General features: G+C 44.1%; 1 protein-coding gene across 1 annotated transcript; it reads left to right on the forward strand.

Annotated features, from left to right (window-relative positions):
- Positions 1-429: 429 nt before the first annotated feature.
- LOC130839745 (leucine-rich repeat-containing protein 37B-like) lies at positions 430-23,900 on the forward strand (the record flags this gene model as incomplete). The annotated part of the gene is made up of 5 exons (XM_057714122.1): positions 430-801; positions 3,248-3,319; positions 5,633-5,774; positions 8,173-8,296; positions 22,840-23,900. Coding segments are annotated over exons 4-5 (1,131 nt in total), but the record flags the coding sequence as incomplete, so codon positions are not given.

A 23,900-nucleotide genomic window follows, 5' to 3' on the forward strand; every position in this document is an offset into this window, starting at 1 on the left:
CCAATGCACGAGTCATGGGTTCGATCCCTGGTCCAGGAAGATCCGACATGTCACGGATCAACTCAGCCCACGTGCCACAACTACTGAGCCTGCGCTCTAGAGCCTTCAGCCCACAAGTACTGAAGCCCATGAGCCTGGAGCCCAGGCTCCGCAACAAGGGAAGCCTCTGCAATGAGAACCCCTTGCACCACAATGAAGAGTAACCCCCACTTGCCATAACTAGAGAAAGCCTGGGCGCAGCAACAAAGCCTCAATGCAGCCAATAAGTGAGTTAAAAAAAAAAGTTAACCTCAGGTTGCAACCTACAGGACAAGAAAATACAGAACACTTACATTAATATGAATGCCATTAACTCATAATTTTGATAATTTAAGTTAAATTAATATTTAAATATTAACTATTTAAGCAGATGAATTATGTAAACAGTATTGTCCAGAACACATTAAGTTACCAAAAAAACAGACTGTTATTAAGGATTGCAGTGCAGAATCATTATATCAATATTAAAAATATGTAAGATGATGATTAACTGGTATATTTAGAAATGTTTACACTAAATAAGTATATCAGAAATGCACCTCACAAATATCTCTCCAGCCTCTATTTTTTTCTGTTTTTTTGTTTGTTCGCTTGTTTGTTTTGTTTTGTTCTTTGGGCTGCACCGCCCTGCTTGCAGGATCTTAGTTTCCCGACCATGGATTGAACCCAGGCCCTCGGAGTCCACTGGGCTGCCAAGGAATTCCATCTCCAGCTCCTTTATCAAAGAGGAAATGCTTGCATAGTATTTCTGTTTATTTAGGGGTAAGTAGATACTGTGTTCTTTGCTCCAAAAGCTCAATTTTTGTCCTTTGTTCATGGCATCCAAAGCTGTGTATGTCATTAATCCTTATTAAGCCAAGTAATGATTCTGTTTAGCAATCAGATTCTTCTTGCAAATATAAAAGGCTTAGGGAAGTGAGTATAAGGAGCCTGACATGCCACTAAAAATAGTTATTTTAATTATCAAACTTTCAAAGCCTTAAGGGGCAACCACTTTTGTTTAGATTACTTATTTATTTATTTATTTATTTATTGGCTACATTGGGTCTTCATTGCTACTCGCGGGCTTTCTCTAGCTGTGGCAAGCAGGGGCTTTTCATTTCAGTGTGCAGGCTTCTCATTGAGGTGGCTTCTCTTGTTGCAGAGCACTTGCTCTAGGTGCGCGGGCTTCGTTAGTTGCGGCACATGGGCTCAGTAATTGTGGTGCATGGAGTCTAGGTCGCATGCACCATAACTACTGAGCCTGCATGCTGCAACTACTGAAGCCAGTGGATTAGGCCTGTCATTACTTCTACTATGAAATACTTTATAAGCTAATTATTTCATGTTAGCATAGGTATTCTCATTCTTTAAAAAAATAGTCAATCAATAAAAAAGCTTAAAAAGAATATGCTAATAAGCACTATGCCTAGTGTTGTGAACACAAAGATGGGTAAGACAGGATTCCTTTTAGCAACTCACGATCCCACAGGGAAAATAAACATATAAGCTCAAACCATAATGACATAGTGCTGTAGAGACACAGAAGAGGGAACCATGAAGTAATAAAACTGTTTCTTTTAGAACAGTCATTTTCCTCCTTCTGTTCCCTCCTCAGATATTTGTGGATTTTATAAATATTTGAGTTTGCTTTATGTCCAAGCGTTGGCTTTAACCATGATAGACAATGTGCGTGATCTAGTCCATCCTTTAAGGAGTTTATGCACAGAAGAAGTGGGATAAATGGGATGCAAAAATAGCTATATTTAAAAAAGGAAATGGATATGGGCAATGAGAGCTGTAGGTTGGTGTTGGAGCACAGAAGAGGGGAAGAAAAAGACTTCAAGTTGGATCAGGGAAGATGTTACTAGAGCAGTGGTGTTTAAACAAGACCTTGAAGGGCCATTGGGTATCATCAGACAGACATCTTGGGAAGATTACGCTTGCAAAAGCAACGTGGGAGAAAGGCAAAACACAGGAAAAAATACTTTGAGAACCTGTAGAGTACAAGCAGGGAGAGTAGGAGATTAGAGGCAGATTATCTAGGCCTTTGGAGGCCAAGCCGAGGCTAAGATGCCAAGCCACCATGTTACCACAGCAGTGCTCTGAAACAGTCACTTGGAAGACTTGTTAAAACATAAGCTCCGGGCTTCCTAGGTGGCGCAGTGGTTAAGAATCCGCCTGCCAATGCAGAGGTCATGGGTTTGATCCCAGCTCCAGGAAAGTCCCACATGCCACGGAGCAACTAAGCCCGTGTGCCAAAAAAAAAAAAAAAAACCATAAGCTCAACCCCCATAGTTACTGATTCAGTCGGTCCAGAGTAGGGCTGAGTATTTGTGTCCTCGGTAAGTTCACAAGTGATGCTGGTGTTTGGAACCACCTTTGGAGAGTTAATTGGTAGATTGCGTGGAGGGTGGCTTAGAAAGGGAGAGAGTGGAGGTGGAAACAGCAGTCAGAAGACAGTTCTACCCATCCAGGTGAAATGAGAGACTAAGCTGGAATCAGTGGCAATAAGATAGCTATAGTCAAGAGTGAATATTTTCGGACTTCCTAGGTGGCGCAGTGGTAAAGAATCTGCCTGCCAATGCAGGGGACACGGGTTCGAGCCCTGCCCTGGGAAGATTCCATATGCCATGGAGCAACTAAGCCTGTGCGCCTAAAAAAAAAAAAAAAAAAAAGAGTGAATATTTTCAAATAAAAGTCAATGTGATAGAAGGTATAATATTGAATTAATTAAAATTGCATATTAATGAGAGGAGTAACTTCCTTTCAGGTTGTATGGAAAGATATCTTTTCTTTCTTCTGGTATTGAATTGGCCTAGGAAAAGCAGAATTAAATGGGAAGCATGTAAATATAAGCATATTCCTTTTAATATTAGAAATTACAATGACACTTGGAGATAAAAGCTTTGAGTTCATAACCTAGTCTATGATGAGACCACAAAAGGTGGAATCTAATCAATTCTTCTGCTCTCAGGAAAGATTACCTCCAAAGTCTATCTAGACCTAAACTTGTATATTTAATTTATGAAGGTCATGAGGGTGAGACTCTTAAGAGAGGTGAAGGCAGAGTTAGGGGCTCTGGAAGGTTCAAATAACATTCCTCAAGATTTGGAGTTTAGACCAGAGCTACTTATTTATTATTATCATTCTAACCTCTACTAGTGATTGCTACTAATTAGATACCTAGTAGCTACTTGAGGCAATATATTCCTTTTCCTTTTCCTAGAGATTTATCCTGCAATAAAATACAGTCTATTGAAAGACGTACATTTGAACCGCTACCTTTTTTGCAGTTTATGTAAGTAACAAATGTAACTTCATTATACTTGGAATTTTTATACAAGTTTTTATAAAATTAGTTACTCATTTTGAAATACGATTACAATTACTACTAAAATTATGTAGCAAATCCTTTTTGTCCCTAGCAAAGATTAGTGTGAGAAGTATTACACAGATCAGAGTGAATCGTTACAGAGCAGTGGTTCTCAAGCAGGGTGATTTTGCATGCAGGTGACATTCGGCAATGTCTGGAGGTGGTTTTGCCAGTCAGGCCTCTATATGCTGCTGCCACCTAGTGGACAGAGGCCAGAGATGCTGCGAAACATCCAACAGTGTACAGGAGAGCCCCCCACAACAAAGAATTATCCAGCCCAAGACGTCAATAGTGCTGCTTTTCTAGAGAAATAAAGATGACGTCACACAAGTATTTATTGAGCACTTACTATTTTCTCTCTAATGTATGACATATATAGTCATGAAAGTATAAATCATGATATCTTCCACAGCGAGATTTCTTTAAGTATATGGAAGGAGTAGTGCTGTTATGTTTCATCATATATAAATTAGAATGATTGCCAAAGGATAAATGTTCTGAAAGAACATATATTTGTCTTCTTTTGCTTGTGTCTTTTTTTTTTTTTTTTTCTAGAAATCTAGGTTGCAATTTACTCACAGACCTGAGCTTTGGAAAGTTTCAGGCCTGGCATGGAATGCAGTTTTTACATAAGTTGTAAGTGAAATAGAAGATGAATACATGTAAAAAAAATTATATGTGAAAACATCATACAGTTATTGGTTAGCTGGGTGTAAGCCCAGTATGAATTCTGGAAAGTATGTCTTGAGATCCATTTTTTGTTTTTCAAATGAGGAAACTAAGATACAAAGAGGACAAGAGACTTTTCTAACTCATGTACCTCAAATGCTCTGCTTTCCATAGTACTGATCTTTGGCGCGGGCAATCGAAGGCACCAAGTGAAAACACTCAAATTAGCATTGTCATGGAATCCCAGTGCTGCTGCTTCAATATGCGAATGGTCCGTGAAATGCCATGTTTGAATTTACACTGATTTCCTGGTCAAGTGCAGAGTTCCACACTGCTTCAAGTGTATGCAACACAGAGCTGCAAAGAACTAAGTTTAGCACAGAATTCTTCAGGGAGCAAGAGGTGTGGGTGCTTCCTCAACCATTATTCACTTCTTTTAAATGATGAAGCAGAAAGAATTTGTCAACACCCACCACAGGGCTCTCCCCAGTCTCCCAGAACATTATTTTTCAAAAAGCATGTACCTCTGAAGTGAATTATCTGTGGCCAATAAGAACTTTTGAGGTATGGAAAAAGTTGTTTGTGTTCAGCTGTAGTGTGAAAAGTATAAAGAAAATACATTACTGTAGCCTGATTCTATATGCAGTACTTTCTTTCCTGACTAGTCTTCAATAAGAAATGTGGGTTTTAGACCCCTTCAGCTGAAAAATTCTGTGATTTCTCTGTGACACAAGCAAATCATAGTGGGTATGTTCAATGGCCTGAAGAGGATTTTAGAGATTCAAGGTAAAGAGCCTCCTCTCCACCTGGCTTTGGAAAAGACTCTCTTACCTGTGTTGACTTAAAAAAAATGCACAATGTGAGAGTTTCGAGTTTAATTTTATTTGGGGCAAAATGAGGACTGGGTTGCAAAAGAAGAGCTTGGAGACAGCATCCCAGATGGCTCTGAGAAACTGTTCCAGTGAGGTAGGGGGGAAGCTCAGTATATATGTGGTTTTGGTGAAAGAAAAACATGCAATCAAGCACATAGTGTTTACAGAAGTCACTGCTAGTCTCGTGCCGGTTACAGCTAGTCACAAGGAGCAGTCGTCACCATGAAGGATTTTAGTGTTTTTCTAGATATGAGGAGATACAAGAATTGGGCCTGTAAAGTTGGCTCCTGAAAATATCTAACTATCTAAAGAGGGGTCCTGGCAGTTTTCACAGAGCACAGAGGGCCTCATTTCAGCTCTCCACTCTGAACACCTTTCAGGGAGCTGTTGGCAGTCAGAAGCTGCAGCAGCACATGATTGAATCTTTGTAGCGATAGATGGGAAATGCCAATGGCGAGTGCCAATTGTAGTTGACAGCTCTCTTGTGGTTCAGAAATCCGATGTCACACCGTTCACTTCAGGTTAATGAAGGTGCTGAGGGCGTGTCTGGAGCTCAGGTAAACAGTTCCCGCAGATGCCAATCTGTGGCGGCCTCCTTCTTCCCCTCATTAGCAACCAGCAGTGGTTGCTAATCCTCAATGTGAAGTATACTTTTTTTCCTGACTTTTAAGTGCTTCTCCTTCATTCACCTACACAGGTCCAGACTGATGGCTTATTTTTGTAAATTCTTTTCATCGCTTCGTCGGTTTTAACAATACAAGTTCCATGACTTTAGAAAACTAAAGGAATCTACAGTGTCCAAAGAGTACAGAGTACATTCACATGCTGGCTTGTCTATGGTACATCGATATTTTGATATTTTGAGGTGATGAACATTTTGACTTTGGTGATGCCTTCATGGTATGTGTGTATGTGTGTGTGTGTGAACACAGATTACTGTATGTCAATTACACCTCAAAGAGCTGTTAAAATAAATATTATATAATAGAGACAATTGGGGAAATCTGCATAGCAACTCTTTATGAGGTAATATTATTGTGTAGGAATTTAATTTCTTCAGTACTGTGTATTAACAGTAGTGTAGCTATATAGGGAAATACTTTTGAATACCCAGAGAGGAAGGCATCGAGCTGACAAGAGAGGGATCAAGATTGTGGCAGGTGCTGTGGGAGGCTGAGGAAGATGAGGCTAGAGCAGTGACCAACAGATTTGACAGTGTGGTGACGACAGTCACTTGTCAGCTGACCTGACAAAGATGATTGGAACAGACTGCTAAATGCAGGGCCCTTTCCCTATACTAATCTCATGCAATCCCCTCAACTAGTCTTGCCATAACGGGAAGTTTCTATTAGCTTGCCATATTGCAGGGGGGATGGCACAATTTAAGGTGCTGTCGGTTGTGTAATAAATTGTCACAATAGGGCCCTACAAAAATAGATTTTTAAAATGTAAAAAAATGAAATTTGACCCTTCCCACACACCACATATGAAAATTAACTCCAAATGAATCATAGGCCTAAATGTAACTATACAACTTCTGGAAGAAAACAGGAGAAAATCTTTGTGATTCTAGATTAGACAATGGGTCTCAGACACAGGTTTCTTAGATAAGACACAGAAAAGCACAAACCATATAATAAAAATTGCTAAGGGACTTCCCTGGTAGTGCAGTGTGTGGCAGGAAACAATATACACTATTCTTCCCTTCCTGGTGGCTCTGAGGAAAAACGTACATGTTTTGCGCACAGCTTATGCCAAGGGAGTGCCTTGAGGTCCCCTGGGCATTCTCCTGTAATGCGCCATCATTCCGGGGCAGCATATACTCAAACAGTTATTCTCATAGCGGCTTGTAGTTTGCTTTCCACCGTAGAAGTGCTATTTCTCTTTCAAATGGAATCAGAGCAAAAGGTCAAAAGTAGCAGGGGTGTCCTGCCATACTTCAGACATTTAACACATGCAGGCTTTGATCCACAGCCTAGGGTCTGAGCATGGGCCAGGGGCGGAGAGGTACCCCTACATGCTGGTCCAGGAGACCTTGGGGTGGCTTACAGGGCTTGGGGGAGGGCAGGCCCATTCTTGGGAAAAAGCTCCACTGATCTCTGCTGGGGTTGTGTGCTCCGTCTGCCTCTCCAGGGAAGGTGTCCGTCCTGTCTCTGGAAGGTTGAAGTCCCAGTGTAAGCAGATTGGAGGGGTGGGGGGTGGGAAGGGGTCCCAGGAGGAAGAGAACCCTATCTAGTTTTCTGACATACAGAAGCCATTTTCTGATCTAAGCCTGGCCACAATACTTGCCCTTGAACAAGTCTCAGTAATTAGTGACCTTAAAGCAACAAAGGAATGCAGGAAAAGCAATCAAGAAACAATAATTGGGCAATAAAAACAGGAGTCCTGGTTCCTCCTTAAGGGAGAGAGATAATACTCTGATACATGTCTTTGAGTTGTACTACAGGAGCTAAGGGCCCCCACCCAGGCGGAGGGCTGTAACTACATGCTCAGACCGCAGACTGGTGGAAAATTAAGGAATGATGATGTTGACCTTTTCTGACCCTCGTGACTTCCGTCAACTAAAGCCTGGACTCTGTCAACCTCTGCCCCTATTCTATGTTGGGTTCCCCTCTGCTGAAGCCCCTTCATGAAGGGGCATACACCACCCAAACCCCTTCACGAAATATGCATGTACCCTTAGTTGAAAACTGCCCCAACGTTGCTGTTTGGGGAGATGCCGTTTTGGGAAAGATCCTCAGTGTTCTCTGTAGTTGCTGCAAGTAATAAATCCTTGCATTTGGTCTTTGACTTGGTTGCGTTACTGAATTGGTCGACTGGACCTGCTCTGGGGTCCTAGCCACCGGAGACCCCTGGTCTCCACCAGGAAGGTTTCTAAATGCAGAAGTGGAAGGTAGTTCTCAAATCAAATTCTCAACCCAATTCAGGTGGAGACACCATATATATAAGAGGCTCAAGGTAAAAGGGCGTGAATTGGAAAGAGAGGGAGGAATATTCATGAGTTATCCAAGAACAGGGGTGTGGTTTGGACCCAGAACTGATGCAATACTCGTTTTCATTCCTTATATGGGGTTATCCAGTTGTTGTGGCAATTGTCAGCTGTCCTGGCGCTGGTGGGTGTGTCATTTAGCATGATAATTCATTACAAAGAGCATATAATGAGGCTCAAGGTCTATTGGAAGTCAAATCTTCTTGAACCTAGGTGGTTCTAATCAGTTCTTGTTTTTCTCTTTACAGCTTCCTCCTGAAACTTAGATAAGAGCAATTTGTTTCCATTTGAGGGAGGGGCAGATGTATGATTCTGGAGCAACCTTGGTAATAGCTGTCTTTTGGCTCCACACCAAAGAAGAGGCGAACCCAGGTAACACCAATGACTCTTCCCACTTATAGAAGTGGCTGTTGGCGTTGTGGTCTGCCCCTTCTGTAATTCTCCAGGAGGGAGAACTGTTGTGGTCCCATCAGGGGTTGGGAAAAGAATTTTCAGACATGAAGCATTTCACAAGAGAGTGCGTTTATCGAGAACAGAGAGCAGGGTTTAGTGAGGGGCGCTGTAAAGACGGCGGGACGACTTCCTGGCAGACCAGGGAGAGCCACGCTTCTGATGGTCTCACAGCCAACTTTTATAAGCCCAAGACAAGGAACATGCCTGCGAAGAAAAGGGCATTAATCAATTGGTCAGTGCACCATAAGGCAAAAGGTGTCATTAGGTGACAGGCTAGGGTCCTACGTGGTGAAGACCTTCTCTAATATGGGGTTGGGTTATTGGCTAGCCCAAGTCGTGAATCACATATTGCTATGGGGGGGGGTCAAGATAACTCCGGCATTTTGTCTTGTGACTTTGGTATAGTGTTGGAGGAACCGGTAGAGGTAGGCAGGACATCGAGGCTTATAATGCAGGACGCAATGTTTATTGTACCAGTACATGCCCAGTGGATTCACATCCAAAGACTGAGCCCAAAACCAAAGGAAAGCTTCTCCTTTTATAGACCAGTTCCCGCACTTTTGGGAGCCTGTAGCTATGTTTATCTATGCAGAAGCAATGTACAGAAGCCAGAGTGCATACCTTAGTTTTTCCTTATCTCTTTGACCCAGATGTTTGCGCTGCCCATGGCGGGATCTTGTGAAAGAGGCCATAAGTTATTTATTCCCTGGGGCTTCATTTTCCTATGTTTGCCTTGTCCTTTCCTGTGTTTGTTATTGACCTGCCTCAATAGGGCCCCACAAGAACCACCCCATCCTCAGCTTTATGCTGGATGAGTCTGACTGCTGAATGCTTTCACTAGGGTTCATGGTTGAGCAGGAAGATTTAGAACTAAGGACATAGAGGCAAAGTGTTCTCAGTGTTAAACTTAATTTAAACAAAGTGGAAAGTAAGAGATCTACTAGGGAAATCCAGTTATCTTGGCAAAAGGACAGTGTTTCTGCTCATAATTGGTACAGCAAGAGCCTCACCCGCTTGGCAGAAACACACCCTCCCTGCTAATGGAGCTTGTAACATCCCTCAGTTATTCTGATAGGGACAGGGTGAAGGGACAAAGTAGCTGATTAAACAGTTAATCCCACTAAGGGATTAGAAGCAGAAAAACAAGTATGGGAGACCCCTGTAAGTTTAACAATTACCCAAGAAAGCAGGTTTGCTTAACCACAAAACCGAGCAGGCTTGCTTAGCAACAACACCATGCCACAGAAGCATGGCATGCCCCCAAACAATAAAACAGTGGTGGAATGAGACCCACACTGTGCCCAGTGAGCTCAGTAAGCTAATAACTGCTAGGACATGCTCTCTGCACACATAAGAACAATACTTTATGGAAAGATGACTTTTCATAGTGAAATACCTTCATTGTACTGAGACCTGAAATAATTTTTCCATAGTGCCATGACAGTGCAGGCTTTACCACGTAGGGACAAGAAAACTCCACCTGACATAGAAGAGGAACTAATGATGGAAGCGTGACCTCTACTCAAGAATGAGGAAGAAGGTGGTCTTTTCCCCCTCCCTACTTTTTCTTTGATTATAAAAATGTAGCCCACTAAGTTCTCAGGGCACGGCACCCTCTTACCCACCCGTTTGTAAGCCTCACAAGCGTCCTATTCTAATCAAGCACTTCTTATCTATCACTTTGCCTCTCACTGAATTCTTTCTGTGCTGAGACATAAAGAACAGGAGTTCTTCAGGACCCCCCAAAACACCACCTAGCAGTTTCATTTCCAATGAATTTTTGCAGGGCTGCTGTCTGCAAAAGCTGTAGGAACCATCCACCCCGCCCCCCCCACCCCGCCAACCTCAGAATAGTCTATTGGCTGACTTTTCAGGAGTGCCCCCATCTCCTGGTCTTCTCTTACATCCCAGGCTTCTCAGCCTCTGTGCAAAGTCTGTGAGATTGTCTTCCTCTCTTCATCTTGCTCTACAACCCTTTGCGAAGCTGAATAAAGCCTTGGATCCTGGCGGGAGGTGGGGGGATGGGAGGGTTGGAGAGTGAAGGAGAGTGCGCATTTCCTCAAAAGATTTTACACATGGACCATGAGTCTACCAGGTAGACTCCAGCCAGGAAAAGCATCTCACACGACTACATAATTTGAACAATAAGAAAGGCACCTGCAAAGTGCTAGACAAAAGAAATAGACAAGAGAGCTTGACAGGCATCCTGGAGGAGGTGATTTTTGATCTGAGCCTTCCTGTCAAGTAGAGGAAAGGGCAAGGACTGGCAGAGAAATGGCTGGCAGCTAGGAATGCAGACTGAGCTCAGGGGAGGGTGCACCAAGAGGTGGGGAGGAAGCCAGGAAGCAAGAAAAGGGAAGAGTCAGGGGAGGGTATTAGGAAGAAAGGGAAGATAAAGATAGATTAGGCTAGAGAGAAAGGGAGGATACACAGACACAGTTGGAGGCCAGGGCAGGGAAGGCTCAAAACATTTGTAAAGGCCATTCACATCCTACTGGTCTGAAAAGCTTACATTTCTAGCACTGGATCTAACAACTACCCAGAGTTATTTGAAGCCAGCTAGAAGAACTGCAGGCATCCGAATTCCCTGGACAGGTCCAACATACAGAACCCCGCATCGACCCTAAAGAGTCCCCGTAGGATGGGGTCCTATCATCCCTCCTGTCCCCTGTCCTCGCCACAGAAGGGTCTGAAGATAATAACATGTGAGAATCTCTATCCCAGCCTAGGAGACGAGGGGTAAGGGTTTGACATTTGTGGAAAATAGAAGCTCCTACTGTATGCCAGGTTGGAACTGTGATCTGCCCTTCCTAAGCACCTGGAAGATAGGTGCCCTTGCTAGCCCCATAGTGTTGGAGGAAGGAGGCCCCTTCCAGGGTCCAAGAGCGGGCTCTTGTCTAACACTCGGAAATGAATTGTCCGAGGAGACACACCTGCTGACAAAGCAAGAGACTTTACTGGGAAGGGGCGCCCGGGCAGAGAGCAGCAGGGGAAGGGAACCCAGGAGGACTGCGCTGCCACGTGGCTCGCAGTCTTGGGTTTTATGATAATGGGATTGGTTTCCAGGTTGTCTCTGGCCAATCATTCTGACTCAGGGTCCTTCCTGGTGGCGCACGCATCGCTCAGCCAAGATGGATTCCAGCGAGAAGGATTCTGGGAGGTTGGTAGGACACGTGGACTGGAAACTCCTCTCTCCTTTTGACCTTTCCCGAATTCTTCCCAGTGGTGGTAGCTTGTTAGTTCCATGTTCCTTACCAGCACCTCCTGTCCTAAGAGAACTCATGCACATGGTTACTATCAGGCCTGGCCACAGTGGGCAGTGTCGGTCAGTGGGTTCCCTAACAGCTGTACAAACAAGAAAACAGGCTTAAGCGAGGTTAAGTGACTTGGGGGCCCAAGGCCACACAACTAATAAACAGCAGAAGCAGGATTCTCACCCAGCTCTTTCTCATTCCAGTTGGAGAGGAAGCGTAGTTCAGTGGCAGAGCAAGTGAGCTTTGGAGCCAGGAATGCTTAGATCTGAATCCCATCCTCTTCGCTGGGCTTTCCCTAAAACAGTGCAGGGTCCAGGACAACCCAGCAAGTGTGGAGTGAGGACAGCTGCCACAGTGTCATTATTTTTCATTGGTCCCTTAAGACAGCGTTGAAGATAGAAACTTCTAAATTGAATTTTATTGATGTTCAGAAAAGAGAAGTCACAACATCCTGAGGCCTCTTGGCCTCAGGCAGAGGGCTCCAGAGTGTTTGACTTCAGGGAAGTTCCCCAGACTCACTCAGCCTCAGTTCCTCATCTGTAAATTGGGGAAAACATCAGATTATATAAGATGATATCGTTAGGACAGTTTCTGGTCTGTAGTAGGTACTGGAAGATGGCCAGCTATTACTATTATAGTTCTGGCTAACTCTCGCCTTTCCAATCCAGTCAGGTCCCTGCCTTTCACTGCTCTTCTGAGCACAGGAGTGAAATATTTTCTTGTTTGGACTCCAGATAAATCCTTATTTGGCATTTGATTGAAATCGTGAAGCTAGTATTAATGCAACCGTCTCTCTCGACATGGGAATAGCTAGTGTTCTCCTGGGTTCTGTAGTAGGAAGCTGGTTCTCCTCTCTCTCTCTCTTCCTCCCTCCCTCTCTTTTCTTTTTGGCTATACCATGCGGCATATAGGATCTTAGATCCCGAATCAGGGATCAAGCCCTTGCCCCCTGCAGTGGAAGTGTACAGTCCTAACCCCTGGACTGCCAGGGAAGTCCCCTTCCCACTCTCTTTTTAAAAATGTGCTGAAGTCCAGCTCCGGCAGGTCCAGGAGTACCCAAGGGATGAGTTGCCTGGGCGCAAGGAGGAGATGGGGAGGCCTGTGTCAGCTATGCAGGATCTCTCTTTATTGTCAGAGCTTTGTGTGTTTATATAGTAAACATAGCTCAGAAAAAATCTTTTGTGGCAGAGCATATCTTCCCTCAGCATCTACCAGTTTCTTTCCTTTGTCAGTTTTGGCTGGCAAACCTTGTGACTCTAAGGTAAACATATGTAAATAACTTCTTAATCTTTTATCTAAGCACACTATTGCCCTTAACACCCATACAAAACCTTGTGGAGTTAATCAAGATTAGGGCAACTACAACAATTGCAACTGTTATGCCTAGAATTGTGGAGAGGAATCCCTTATGAGACACAAAATCGGATAAACTATCAAAAACTGACTTAGCAGCTTCTGCAGTTGAATAATCTAAGTGGGCCTTACCTATATCTTGGATTTCTTGATGAAGCCTGGTCAAATCTAGACTAATATCAGATTGATTCCAAATGCCTAGAATATGATTTTGAATGCAGTCCCAAGAATAAGACGATTCATTAGCTTTTAAGGGAGTCACACAGATCCATCTATATTCGATATGACACCTCAAAGCCAATCTAACTTTTAAGGCTGTAGTTCAGTACCTAGATGCAGAACAGCTTCTTCTAGCGCAGCAACTTTTGCCTCTAACTTTCTATCAATAATTTCTTGAGTAGCTAAGGCAAGAGGTACATTTCTTGATAATTGATTAACATGTTCAGCTGTATGTACTTGTTGAGAGTGAGATAAGTCAAATAATTCTGCTAAGCATGGAAACTGGGGTTTGGAGCCCCAGGACCCATCTTTTGCCCAACCCGATGTCAGCAAGTAGGGATTTAGTGCTTTTCTAGATCTGGGGAGAGGCAAGGGTTGGGCTCATAACATCAGCTCCTGAAAACATCTAACTATCTCAAGACCTGTTCCACCCATCCTCCAGAGCACAGAGTGCCTCATTTGTGGTCTCCACCCTGAATTCCCTTCAGGGGATGTGGAAGGTCAGTAGCTGCAGCCGCACAAAGTGATTTAGTCCTTGTACAGGCAGATGGCAAGTTCCAATTTGTAGTTGACAGGGGCCCCTCATGGTCATCAATTTGACCACGCTTTGGGAGGCATTTCATGACCATTTTGTCCCACGGTGCTAGGAAGGCTCATTCCTAGGTCTGATGAAGATCTCGCCAATAGGCCACTCAATGTGCCAGTACTGGGCTAGGTCTTTGTAACAAAAGTCAAAGCTCTCTGGACTGCCTGTATTCCTAATCTGTTATGGTCCAGGAAAAATTCCCTCTTATTGCATCTTCCCATATCCAGAGGTACACTATTACAATCATTGATCACATACAGAACTATATATTTGATCAACTGCTTCAGGTAGCCTAGTCATCATCATTTTTGTTGGCAGTCAGTCACACATTTGGTAATACGAGAAGCAATAATCTTGAAAAGCAGGCAAAATACAAATAATATAGCTAGTAGCGTCAATAGCGTTACAAGTAAATACTTAAGCCACGAGTTTCCCACGCCAAACCAGTTTTGAAGAGGTCAAGGCTTCACAGTGGGTGAAAATCGCAGAAATCTGAACAGGTATTACTAATTGGCCAGGCGAGGGGATCCCCGAACAGGACTATAATTTTTTCTTTCTCTCTCTCTTTTTTCTTTTTTTAGAGCAAACTTCCTAAGGGGCATCCAATTAGAGCCTTGCAACACAAAAGTACTAGTCATAGGTAATTGGCCGCAAACCCAACAACTGGGTTGATTTTCAAAATTAGCATAGGATTGTGCCCACGATAGAAAAACATTTGAAAGGTCCAAGAAGTCAAGAAAATATTATAAATGTTCATACAAGTCAGGTCCAGCATCTTGGGCTAGCTGTCTACTTCTGATGTCGGCTTCTTCTCGTCCTAGTGTGAGTGCAGTTTCTCCTTAGATAAGTGTCCTTCCGTCTAAGCTGCAGCTAGTCCTTTAAATTATGTCCTTTTAGTATCCATAATCACCCAAAGATAGATTACTGAGATAAGCTTCAGAAACAAACTTAAGAGTGTCCTTTTAAAAGCTTTCTTGGATTTTACATTACTATAGCGCAACAGCAAGGAACTTTCCAGGGAGTGAATCTTAGTAAATACAGACCTCCATCAGCAAAACTGGCATTTAATATTTATTGAAACATAATCTTCTTCTCTCTAAAATTACCCTCATTTTTACCTGATATAACCAGATTAAGGCTAATTTGTTTGCAAAATAAGTCTGGTTTCAAAAGAAACTTGGCCTCATCATTTAATTTATGGAACTATAATTGATCATATAGGCTTTTGGCTTTGTTGAAACTTTTATAAGGAGCCTCAGGCTGGACTTTTAAAAGACCTTTCAGGGCTAAGAAAGCCGTGCCAGGGGCTTGGGCTTATCACAGATTTTTGCCTAACAAATGTAGGTAAATTCCTCCCTTTTCAAGGTTCCCAAAATACCTTGAGTTTTCTATACCTGTTAGTGAGGTAGCCTTTCTAATTTATCTGATAAAGCTGCTGGGAACCTAAGAGTTTTCAATGTCTGGAGGGAACAGAGAGAGAAAAGATAAATGTTTCAATCCTGCTTACAAATGTACAAACTATCAAATTATTGTAAATCATTAGTTTGAAGGGAAGGTTTTCCTTATACCTGGAAAACAGATTTCAACCAGTAATTTTTAGATAGAAACCATAAAATTTATAACCATATTCACCAGTTTACTCAGTCCTATGTAACATCCTTTTGTTAACAGCTTATGAAGCCATCACGTTTCTCATTAGGATTCTTCAATTTTTTTTTTTTAAAACCCCATTCAGCATTATGGTCTGAAAGTCAGAAACTTGTATTTATCCAAAAGTCCTTTTTATAAATCTTCTTGAAGAGGAAGCATTTTGCAAAGGCATCAGAATAAAACCAGAAGCGTCTTAAGACATAAGGCTTAAGAAGGCGTGTTTAAAATCTGATTGCAAGGGCAATCAATTTGGTTATTGTTGTGTCATACAACATTTTAAGAAAATAACTAGAATTATGACTGATAACATTTTACCGGGACATATCAGAATTTTAGGAACTCCATATACTTTCCAGAATATCTATATTAATAACAGTTACCATGCACTAAAATCTAACATTTATTCATTTGACAATACTTCCTATGTAACTTAATGTACCAAATGAACCTAGTTTATATCTCTCTTTGGGATGTTTCAGGGGCCCTTTGAAGCATCCCAAAGTTAGCTAGGGGTCAAAAGGATTTCATCAGAATTTGTTTTAGGAAGTTTTGTCCAAAATACCGGAAAAAAAAGGTTTAGAACACTCTATCGGATAGGCTCACAGGTAACTGTGAAACAATAGTCAGTCACTTAGCCAAAGTAGCAAGAACAGATTACTTAAAAGGTAAGGAAACATAAAATCTTTTATCAAAGGGCAGTTCAACATTTTAAGAAAACTTGTCCTCTTAACAGAGAGAAAAACCAAATTCAAGTTTTGCACCAGCTTACTTTCCAAATTAATTTACTCAACTAAATTTATCTAAACTTAGTCAATCCTGATCATGCACAAAACTCTTTTCTCAGGGTCCACTTTCCACAAACCTTCTTATCACTTTCCGTATCATTACTTTATTTCCCATTCAGTCACCTGTAAGTCAGACCTACTTTCTTTTCCCTTAATAAAAGGTAATTCCATTCCTCAGGCTTTCTTTACTGAAAACACACATCCTGCTTTCCTTAAGCCACCATGAACTGTCCCTTGTGACAGCATTCTGTACATTGGTGAATAGAAATACCAGTGATATTTTCTAAACACATTGGCTTTCTTTACAGAACGTGGCACCAGGCATACTTATCAATAGTCCTAAATATCTTTTTGTCTCTCTGTAAAAGGAAGCCGATGTTCAGTAATATATGTTTCAGTATCTTATTTTATTTGGGAATGATCCAGCTGGTCAATAAGCTTTCATCACTCAATTTAGGGCAACTCCAGAATTTCAAGTTACCAGGATCTGGAGAGACTATTTTAGGTAGATATTCCTAAAGCATGACTCTTCTTGACAGAGTTTATCTAAAAGCTCTTATCTCATTTACATTTTCTTTCCTTAGAAGTTTCTTTCCATCAGGCTACTTTCCACACTGACAAATTTGTAACAGGCACAAGACCTTATTTAGCCTATATTACAACTAGGCACAATTAAAATTTATATAAAAATTATGCTTAATGTTGATGACTCTAAAACATGTCTATAGTAATCAAACCAATTAGCTTAAGCCATCTTTAATATCATATATCAGTTTAGTACTGAAATTTCCAGGTGTCATGAACCTGAAATTCATTCTGGCCAGACTATTTTCTATTTCTGAGTATTCATAAGCACTTAATTTTTCTTAAAGCCAATTTAGAGCTCTTTTATGAATTCTTTTGGCAATACCATACACCTACAACAAACACATAGATACACACGAACACACACACAAACACAGAGGCCTCATAATTCTCATTCTAAAATTTCAGTACTGAGTCAGGTACAACACGAACGCCATCAGTCACAAAGGGTTGGATTTAAATTGGCTTCTAGCAGATGGAACAAATCGAGGTCACCTATCTAGATGGCTAAACCCTTTTACTATTTGCAGAAAAGACACTTAGCATTTCTATTTATCTTTGACAAGTCGTTTTAAATTATTTTAATTTTAATTTTTTAATTTGCATTTAAAAGGATAGCAGAGAGAAGTATTCTTTAGATGACCAGATAAGACATTCATTCACCTCTCAAAGGTACAAGCAAGTTCCTCCTAAGATGACTTTGTCTCCCCTTTGTTGACAAGGGTAATTTCTTTCTTTGACCAGGAAGGAGAGGGGTGCACACGTAAAGGGCCTTGTCTTAGGGCCTTACAACCTAAGTAGTGCTGATGTCACCACGCCTAGAAAGCCCAGTATTCCCAGACAGCACGATTTACGTGCCTCCCTGAAGATGGCCCTAATCATTAAATGTCTCAGGGAGACGGAGCTGCAAGGAGGCGATCCCTTGTAATGGGGTTCGCAGAGGAATAACTTCAGGCGGGGCTCCAGGGGGGTCTGGGGTGACAGACCCTCTCGAGGGCACCGAGCAGGCGGAGGAGCAGTATGCGTACTCCTCGCCTAAGGGAAGAGCCTGAAATCCTTGGAGAATCAGGGGATTATGAAGGAAAGCTGACAGAGGAAGGCGGCCTCATAATGAGAATCCAAAAGTATACAAGAACATGTCAGAGTGTACCGCTCCACACGGACCGGCCCAGGGGACCTAGAGAGAGAGGTGCAGATCTGTCTGGCAAAAGGGGCAAGTCTTTTGGGGAAAACCTAATTTCTCAATCAGTCGGCTCAAAGAGTCAGCTGACGGAAGGGGAGAGTGAGCCTTAAAATTTTAAGAAAACTTTGGTGGAGGTCCCTAGGGCAAAAGGGCCGTTTGGACTTGCACAATTGCTAAATCAAATCAGTAACCAATTCCCCCCCGTGTCGGTGACGCAAAGACAAACAAGGGTGGGTGTCCCCTCCGAAGAGAAGGCCACTCAGGTGCCCACCTGGCCGTGTCCCCGTGGGGAGCTTAGGTGCCTCTTAGCTTTGGCGGGTGCTATAGAGTCCCACTTGAACCTGACTCGTAGAGAGGGACTGGTCCCCCAGAGACAGATACCACCCTGAGCCATATGAGGTCACCACGGAACCGCAGGTTAGGGCCCACTCGGACTCCGTAGCCACGAAGGCCGTGGAGCCACACAATCGCCCTGGAACGAGGACGAAGCAGGGCGCTCCCTCACACACACATTCACACCAGAGTTTGTCACAGGGCCTCCGCCCTCTGGGAAGGCCTCTAACTGGTGGGTACCTTCCCGCCCTGAGAAGGCCCCTGCCTGATGGGCACCTTCCCCCTCTGGGATGGGATCGAAAGAGTCTCTTATCAATCCCCATAAAGAAAAAGTTTCAGCAGGGATCTTTTCCGGCCCATGAAACTTATAATAAGTTGTCAGTTGCTCTCCCACCTTAGCCCAGGTTTCTGAATTAGCAGTGCCCTCTTCCGGAAACCAGAGGCATTGCTCTTGTACGAAAGAAAAGAAGGTTAAAAGAGTAGATTTGGAGACGTTAACTCCTCTTTTTGATAACATATGTTTCATAATATCTACAAAGAGCTGTCTCTCTTTAGATTCTGATTTTCCCATTATGCCTTATATGTTTCCCTTATAGGGTCCTTTTTAACGTCTCAAGTTCTGATACTTTAAACTATCCACCCTTCACTTACCCTGCGTATCTCTGCAGGGGGGTCTGCAGCACCCAGGTGGAGTCCTAGCCACCCCAACAATTGCAAGAGAATACTTACCCTTTGGGTCCCTGTTCGGGCACCACCTGCTGAAGTCCAGCTCCAGCGGGTCCAGGAGTACCCAAGGGATGAGTGGCGTGGGCCCAAGGAGGAGACGGGGAGGCCTGTGTCAGCGATGCAGGATCTCTCTTTATTGTCAGAGCTTTGTGTGTTTATACAGTAAACATATCTCAGAAAAAATCTTTTGTGGCAAAGCATATCTTCCCTCAGCATCTACCAGTTTCTTTCTTTCCTCAGGTTTGGCTTGCAAACCTTGTGACTCTGAGGTAAGCATATGTAAATAGCTTCTTAATCTTATATGTAAGCAAACTATAGCCCTTAGCACCCATACCTAGGCCTGATGTCTATGTCTATACTTATGCCTGCTGCAATCATAAGCATTGCAAAAAGAGCCACCCCACCCTTTTCTCCAGCATTTAGTAGCCTGAGGTGCCTCCCTTTTCCACCAGGGAGTGGTGGGAGGGGACTTGGTGGGGCAGACACAGAGAAAGAATGTGTCAAACCCTGGTTCTTTCCTTGGGACAGAGAAACAGGGAGGGGAAGTGGGTGGTAAGCATAGTGTTACAAAGAAACAAAGAGCAGAATGTAAAATGGGTGGAGATGGTCTGGGGCCTGTCCTTGGGGAGAGGTCGCCTTGAGATCCTCCTGCCACGAAATGCCCTTCCAAGGAGTTCTCACTTTGCAGTCCTCCTTGGAGCCTGGTGACCTTGTCACAGCATTGGCTTGTCCAGACGGCTCCCGACAAAAATGGATTTAAATTTTTAAATTATTTGTCAATTATACCTCTTATTGGGAAAAAAATCACAAAATACTGAACTAAAAAACAACAATAAAATTGTATCATATGCATAGTTTACAGTTCAGATGGTACCAAGTGAAATGAAATGGTGATGAAACACAATGACCCACAGCAGTTCCCTGCCCCAGGCCACTTCCTTGCCCACGTTCCTGAGCCAGCTCACTGGGCCTGGTTACTTCTACGGAGCAGGTTGTAGCTGAATCTTCTGGTGCTTTTCTCCACATCTCTTTGCACATCTAGTTCTTGATTTATCCATTTTAGACCCTGGCTATTGAATTCCTAGTAACATCAGTGAGGAGTTAGTTCTCTTACACCGCTACCCCCAGTCCATTCTTGAGGTTTAGTTATGTCGCTGTTTCCAGATAATTCATAGCGTTTACACGGAATTCCCTGGTGGTCCAGTGGTTAGGACTTAGCGCTTTCACTGCCAAGCCCCGGTTCAATCCCTGGTAAGGGAACAAAGATCCTGCCAGCTGCGCAGCATGGCCAAAAAAAAATACTGTTTACAGAATTGTGACTGTAAATATTATTCACCGTAGAGCTTAATCATGTACTCATTACATTCGCTTCCCCTCCTGTGACCCCAGGGGTTTAATTTCCTCTCGGGCTCTCCCTGTTCTGTCGGCCATTCTCACCTCCTCTGTTCTCCTCCAGGCTCTGGCTTAGCAGTAGGTGCCCACCTCCTGCAGCGCCCTCTCTTCCAGGCTCTGTCCTCCAGTGAGTGCTGGATACACAGCTGCTATCCTGGAACTTCCCCTCCCTGCTTCCTGGGCTGGACTATTTCCTGGCTCTCTTCTCTTCTTGCTTTCCTTACTCTCTCTTTGCTGGAGCACATCCCCAGGTAAGAATCCCTAATTCGGGGACTTCCCAGGTGATCCAGTGGCTAAGACTCTGTGCTCCCAACACAGGGAGCCCAGGTTCGATCCCTGGTCAGGGAACTAGATCCCACCTACATGCCACAACGGAGAGCTCACATGCCACTGATGAGGAAACTGAAACTCCCATACTTGTAGTTGCTTCCTCTCCTCTATCTTGCAAAGGCCTGCTGGCCCCTTTCAGTGAAACAGTAAAGTGAATTACTAAGTGTGATCAGAGAAAGGAAGACTGTCTCGCTCTCAGGCACCCACCCCAAGCCTTTGTTTGAGACCCTTTGCACATAGACTTGTTAAGTGACCATTAACGTCAACCTGCAACCAATGTGACAATGCAAATTGTGACCTTAGTCCTGATAGGAATGGAATGTCCTGCTCCTACAAGTTCCTGTTAGGACCCCCTGCTATGTGTGTAACCCATGGCAACTCCCGCGCTCTGTAACTGCCCCTGACCTATAGTAATTTGTAGCCAATCGGTTTGTACCAATTATAGCTGTATGTTTTAACCTATATAAGGAGAAGACTCCCCTGAAACGGGGCCCCAGAATTTTGGAGCGTTCGCTCTTCTGGGTCCGCGGGCTCAATAAACCTGAGTTCTCCAACTCTCCGCGTGTTGTGCTTGGTTTCTCGTGGGATCAGTTTTTTCTGCAACACCACAACTAAAGATCCCACACGTGGCAACGAAGATCCTGTGTGCCAAAACAAAGACCCAGCGGAGCCAAATAAGCAAATTAAAAAAAAAAACAATCCCTAACTCACATTCAAAAACAACAGACCCGTTCTTACATGAGGCCCATGTTGGAATCAATTCCACTTAAAAACCATCATGTGCTAGACACTGGGAATAAGATGAAGCTCTTTGTGTCTTGGAGTGTAGATGTTAGAGGTTGTGACAGACAGTTAAAAAGGACTAAAATTAAATAGATTCTTAAAAGGATGGAAGAAAATCAACTGGGTGCTAGGAATTTTCTCGAAATTTTTTAACATGCTAACTTTAACATCCTCAGTGTCGTCTCCATGTGTGCACACAGCGCAGACCTCTGAAAAGTGACACTGCCAGGTTTTCTCGACTAATGGCTGTGTTGAGACAAGGTGGGATGGGGGGAGTCCATGCTAATGCAAAGGGCCCTTCACTTGGTTTTCAACTATCTTTCCCAGGATGAATTGTTCACTTGCTCCAAACCCTGCTACAGAAATTCTGGAGTCATCACTGATTCAGGGGTAACTGATAACAATAGAGTGGTGAATTAATAATCCGACGTAGATACTGAGAGTTTCAAGGAAATGGCAACATTTTAGAGTCACTAACTGTAAGGTATGTTGCCCTCCCGCCACCCTAACTGGTGCTCACTTTGCAGGTCAGCTACTCTTCTTGTCAGTGGTGTGGCCAAGGGGAGGAAGAATGTCTTTCAGGCTGGAGCTTTGAGGAGGAAGCGTTCAAATTGCCAGAACTGGACTAGCACTTTTGAATTTCCCAGCATGCCAGGCCCTGTGGCTTCCTTGAGAAGCTCCACATCATTCCCAACCCCTCCCCCCACCCCTGGGCTGCCCAAATCCTGCCTCATGGTGCAGGGCTGGTCAGGGGGGACTGGGGAGAGGCCCCAGCAGGAGGCAATTGTTGCCTTTGCTAGAGGAAGGATGGTTTGCACCCTGGTGACTCTGGGAAAAAGGCTTCCTCTGGTTGCTCAGATTGGATCTCCGCTGGAACCTAAGGAAGGTGGTGGAACTAAGGGTGTCATAAATAAAGGGTGGGTCGTGAGGCAGGGGAGGGGCGCCTGTGTGTCTCGGAACTCTCATAATGCTTTGGCTTCTGCTCAGAGTGCAGCGCCCGTGCCCCACTGGCCTGGGTCGCTGTGCCTGGGAGCCTCCGCATAGCATGTCCCCAATGTGCCTCTGGTTCCCATGGCTTGTCTTCATGTGGCAACCATTGTGGCTTCTGGCCCAGGCAGCTCAGCCTCTGGAGTGGGCCCTGGACCCTGTCCAGTGGACCTCCGACCCCCCGGGGCTGACTGAACCTTGGTCTCCACGCTCCTCAGACCCCCCTCCTGAATCACCCTATGCGATTACACCCCCGGCAGAGTCCAGGGGCTTTAATGACTTGTCCTCCTCTCCAGACCAGATGCTGGCGCTGCCTCATCACGAGTTGACTGAGACTTTGGTTCCACACCCAAACCCGGATTCAGCTGCAGAGCTGCTCGCAGGGCCAGATCAGTTTGCTGTTCCACATCAGGATCTGAATGACAAGCTAACCCAGCAGCAAAAGCTCCCAGCAGCGGCTCCAGTGCTGGACTGGGAACAGAATCAGGCCTTGGTTCTGCCTTTTCGACGCAAAAGTAAGACTAAAACCATAGGTCCAGATCAGGCTGAAGGTCACCAGTTATTTGAAATACTTGTTCCTCCTCTAGGTAGTAAGAGCTCAAAACCAACGAAGTTCATTGATTCAGCCCCAAACCTGAAGAAGGATTTCATTCACCATCGACAGCTTGCTAAAATTGTTGTTGGAAGTACAGGCCAGTTAGAAAATGAAACTCAGGGTCTAGAACAACAGTTGCAGGGTGATTATGTAGCTTCCGGTATGGATACCATTTATCCTGAGGAGAGCCTGCCTACAGATTTTCTGGGGAACTCAGAGCAACCCCTGGAGCCCCCTAAGGAGGCTGAAATTTCTGCATCCCAGCAAGAGGCCCAACTTCGTCATCCAGAGACCCCCGAGGAGGTTGAATCTTTTTCACCCCAGGCAGAGGTCCAGGATGAAACTGCAGAGCCCACTGAAGAGGTAGAATCACCTCCACTCCAGCAGGAGCCTCCGTCTCAGCCTCTAGAGCTCCCTCAGGCGTTTGAACCTTCCCTACTCCATCAAGAGGCCCCGACTCAAGCTCTAGGATACCCCACCGAGTATGTACTTGAAAGTCCAGTGAGTGATGAGGCAGCATCCCTAGCTGGCATTCAGCATCACGCGCATTCAAACGTTCCCAGTGTCACACTTAAACCTCTGGATTTGGAACTGACCATCACTCCAGAGCCCACTACGGAAGCTGAGTTTCCTACAGCTCAGCAGGAGTCCCTGACTTCACCTCCTGAGCATCCTGAGGAGACAGAATCTTCTGCAACCCAGCAGGAGAGCCCAGGTCAGCCTCTAGAGCCTCTTGCAGAAGCTGAGCCTTCTCCAAGTGAA

The sequence above is a fragment of the Hippopotamus amphibius genome, chromosome 17 (assembly GCF_030028045.1).
Source record: "Hippopotamus amphibius kiboko isolate mHipAmp2 chromosome 17, mHipAmp2.hap2, whole genome shotgun sequence".
Lineage (NCBI taxonomy): Eukaryota > Metazoa > Chordata > Mammalia > Artiodactyla > Hippopotamidae > Hippopotamus > Hippopotamus amphibius.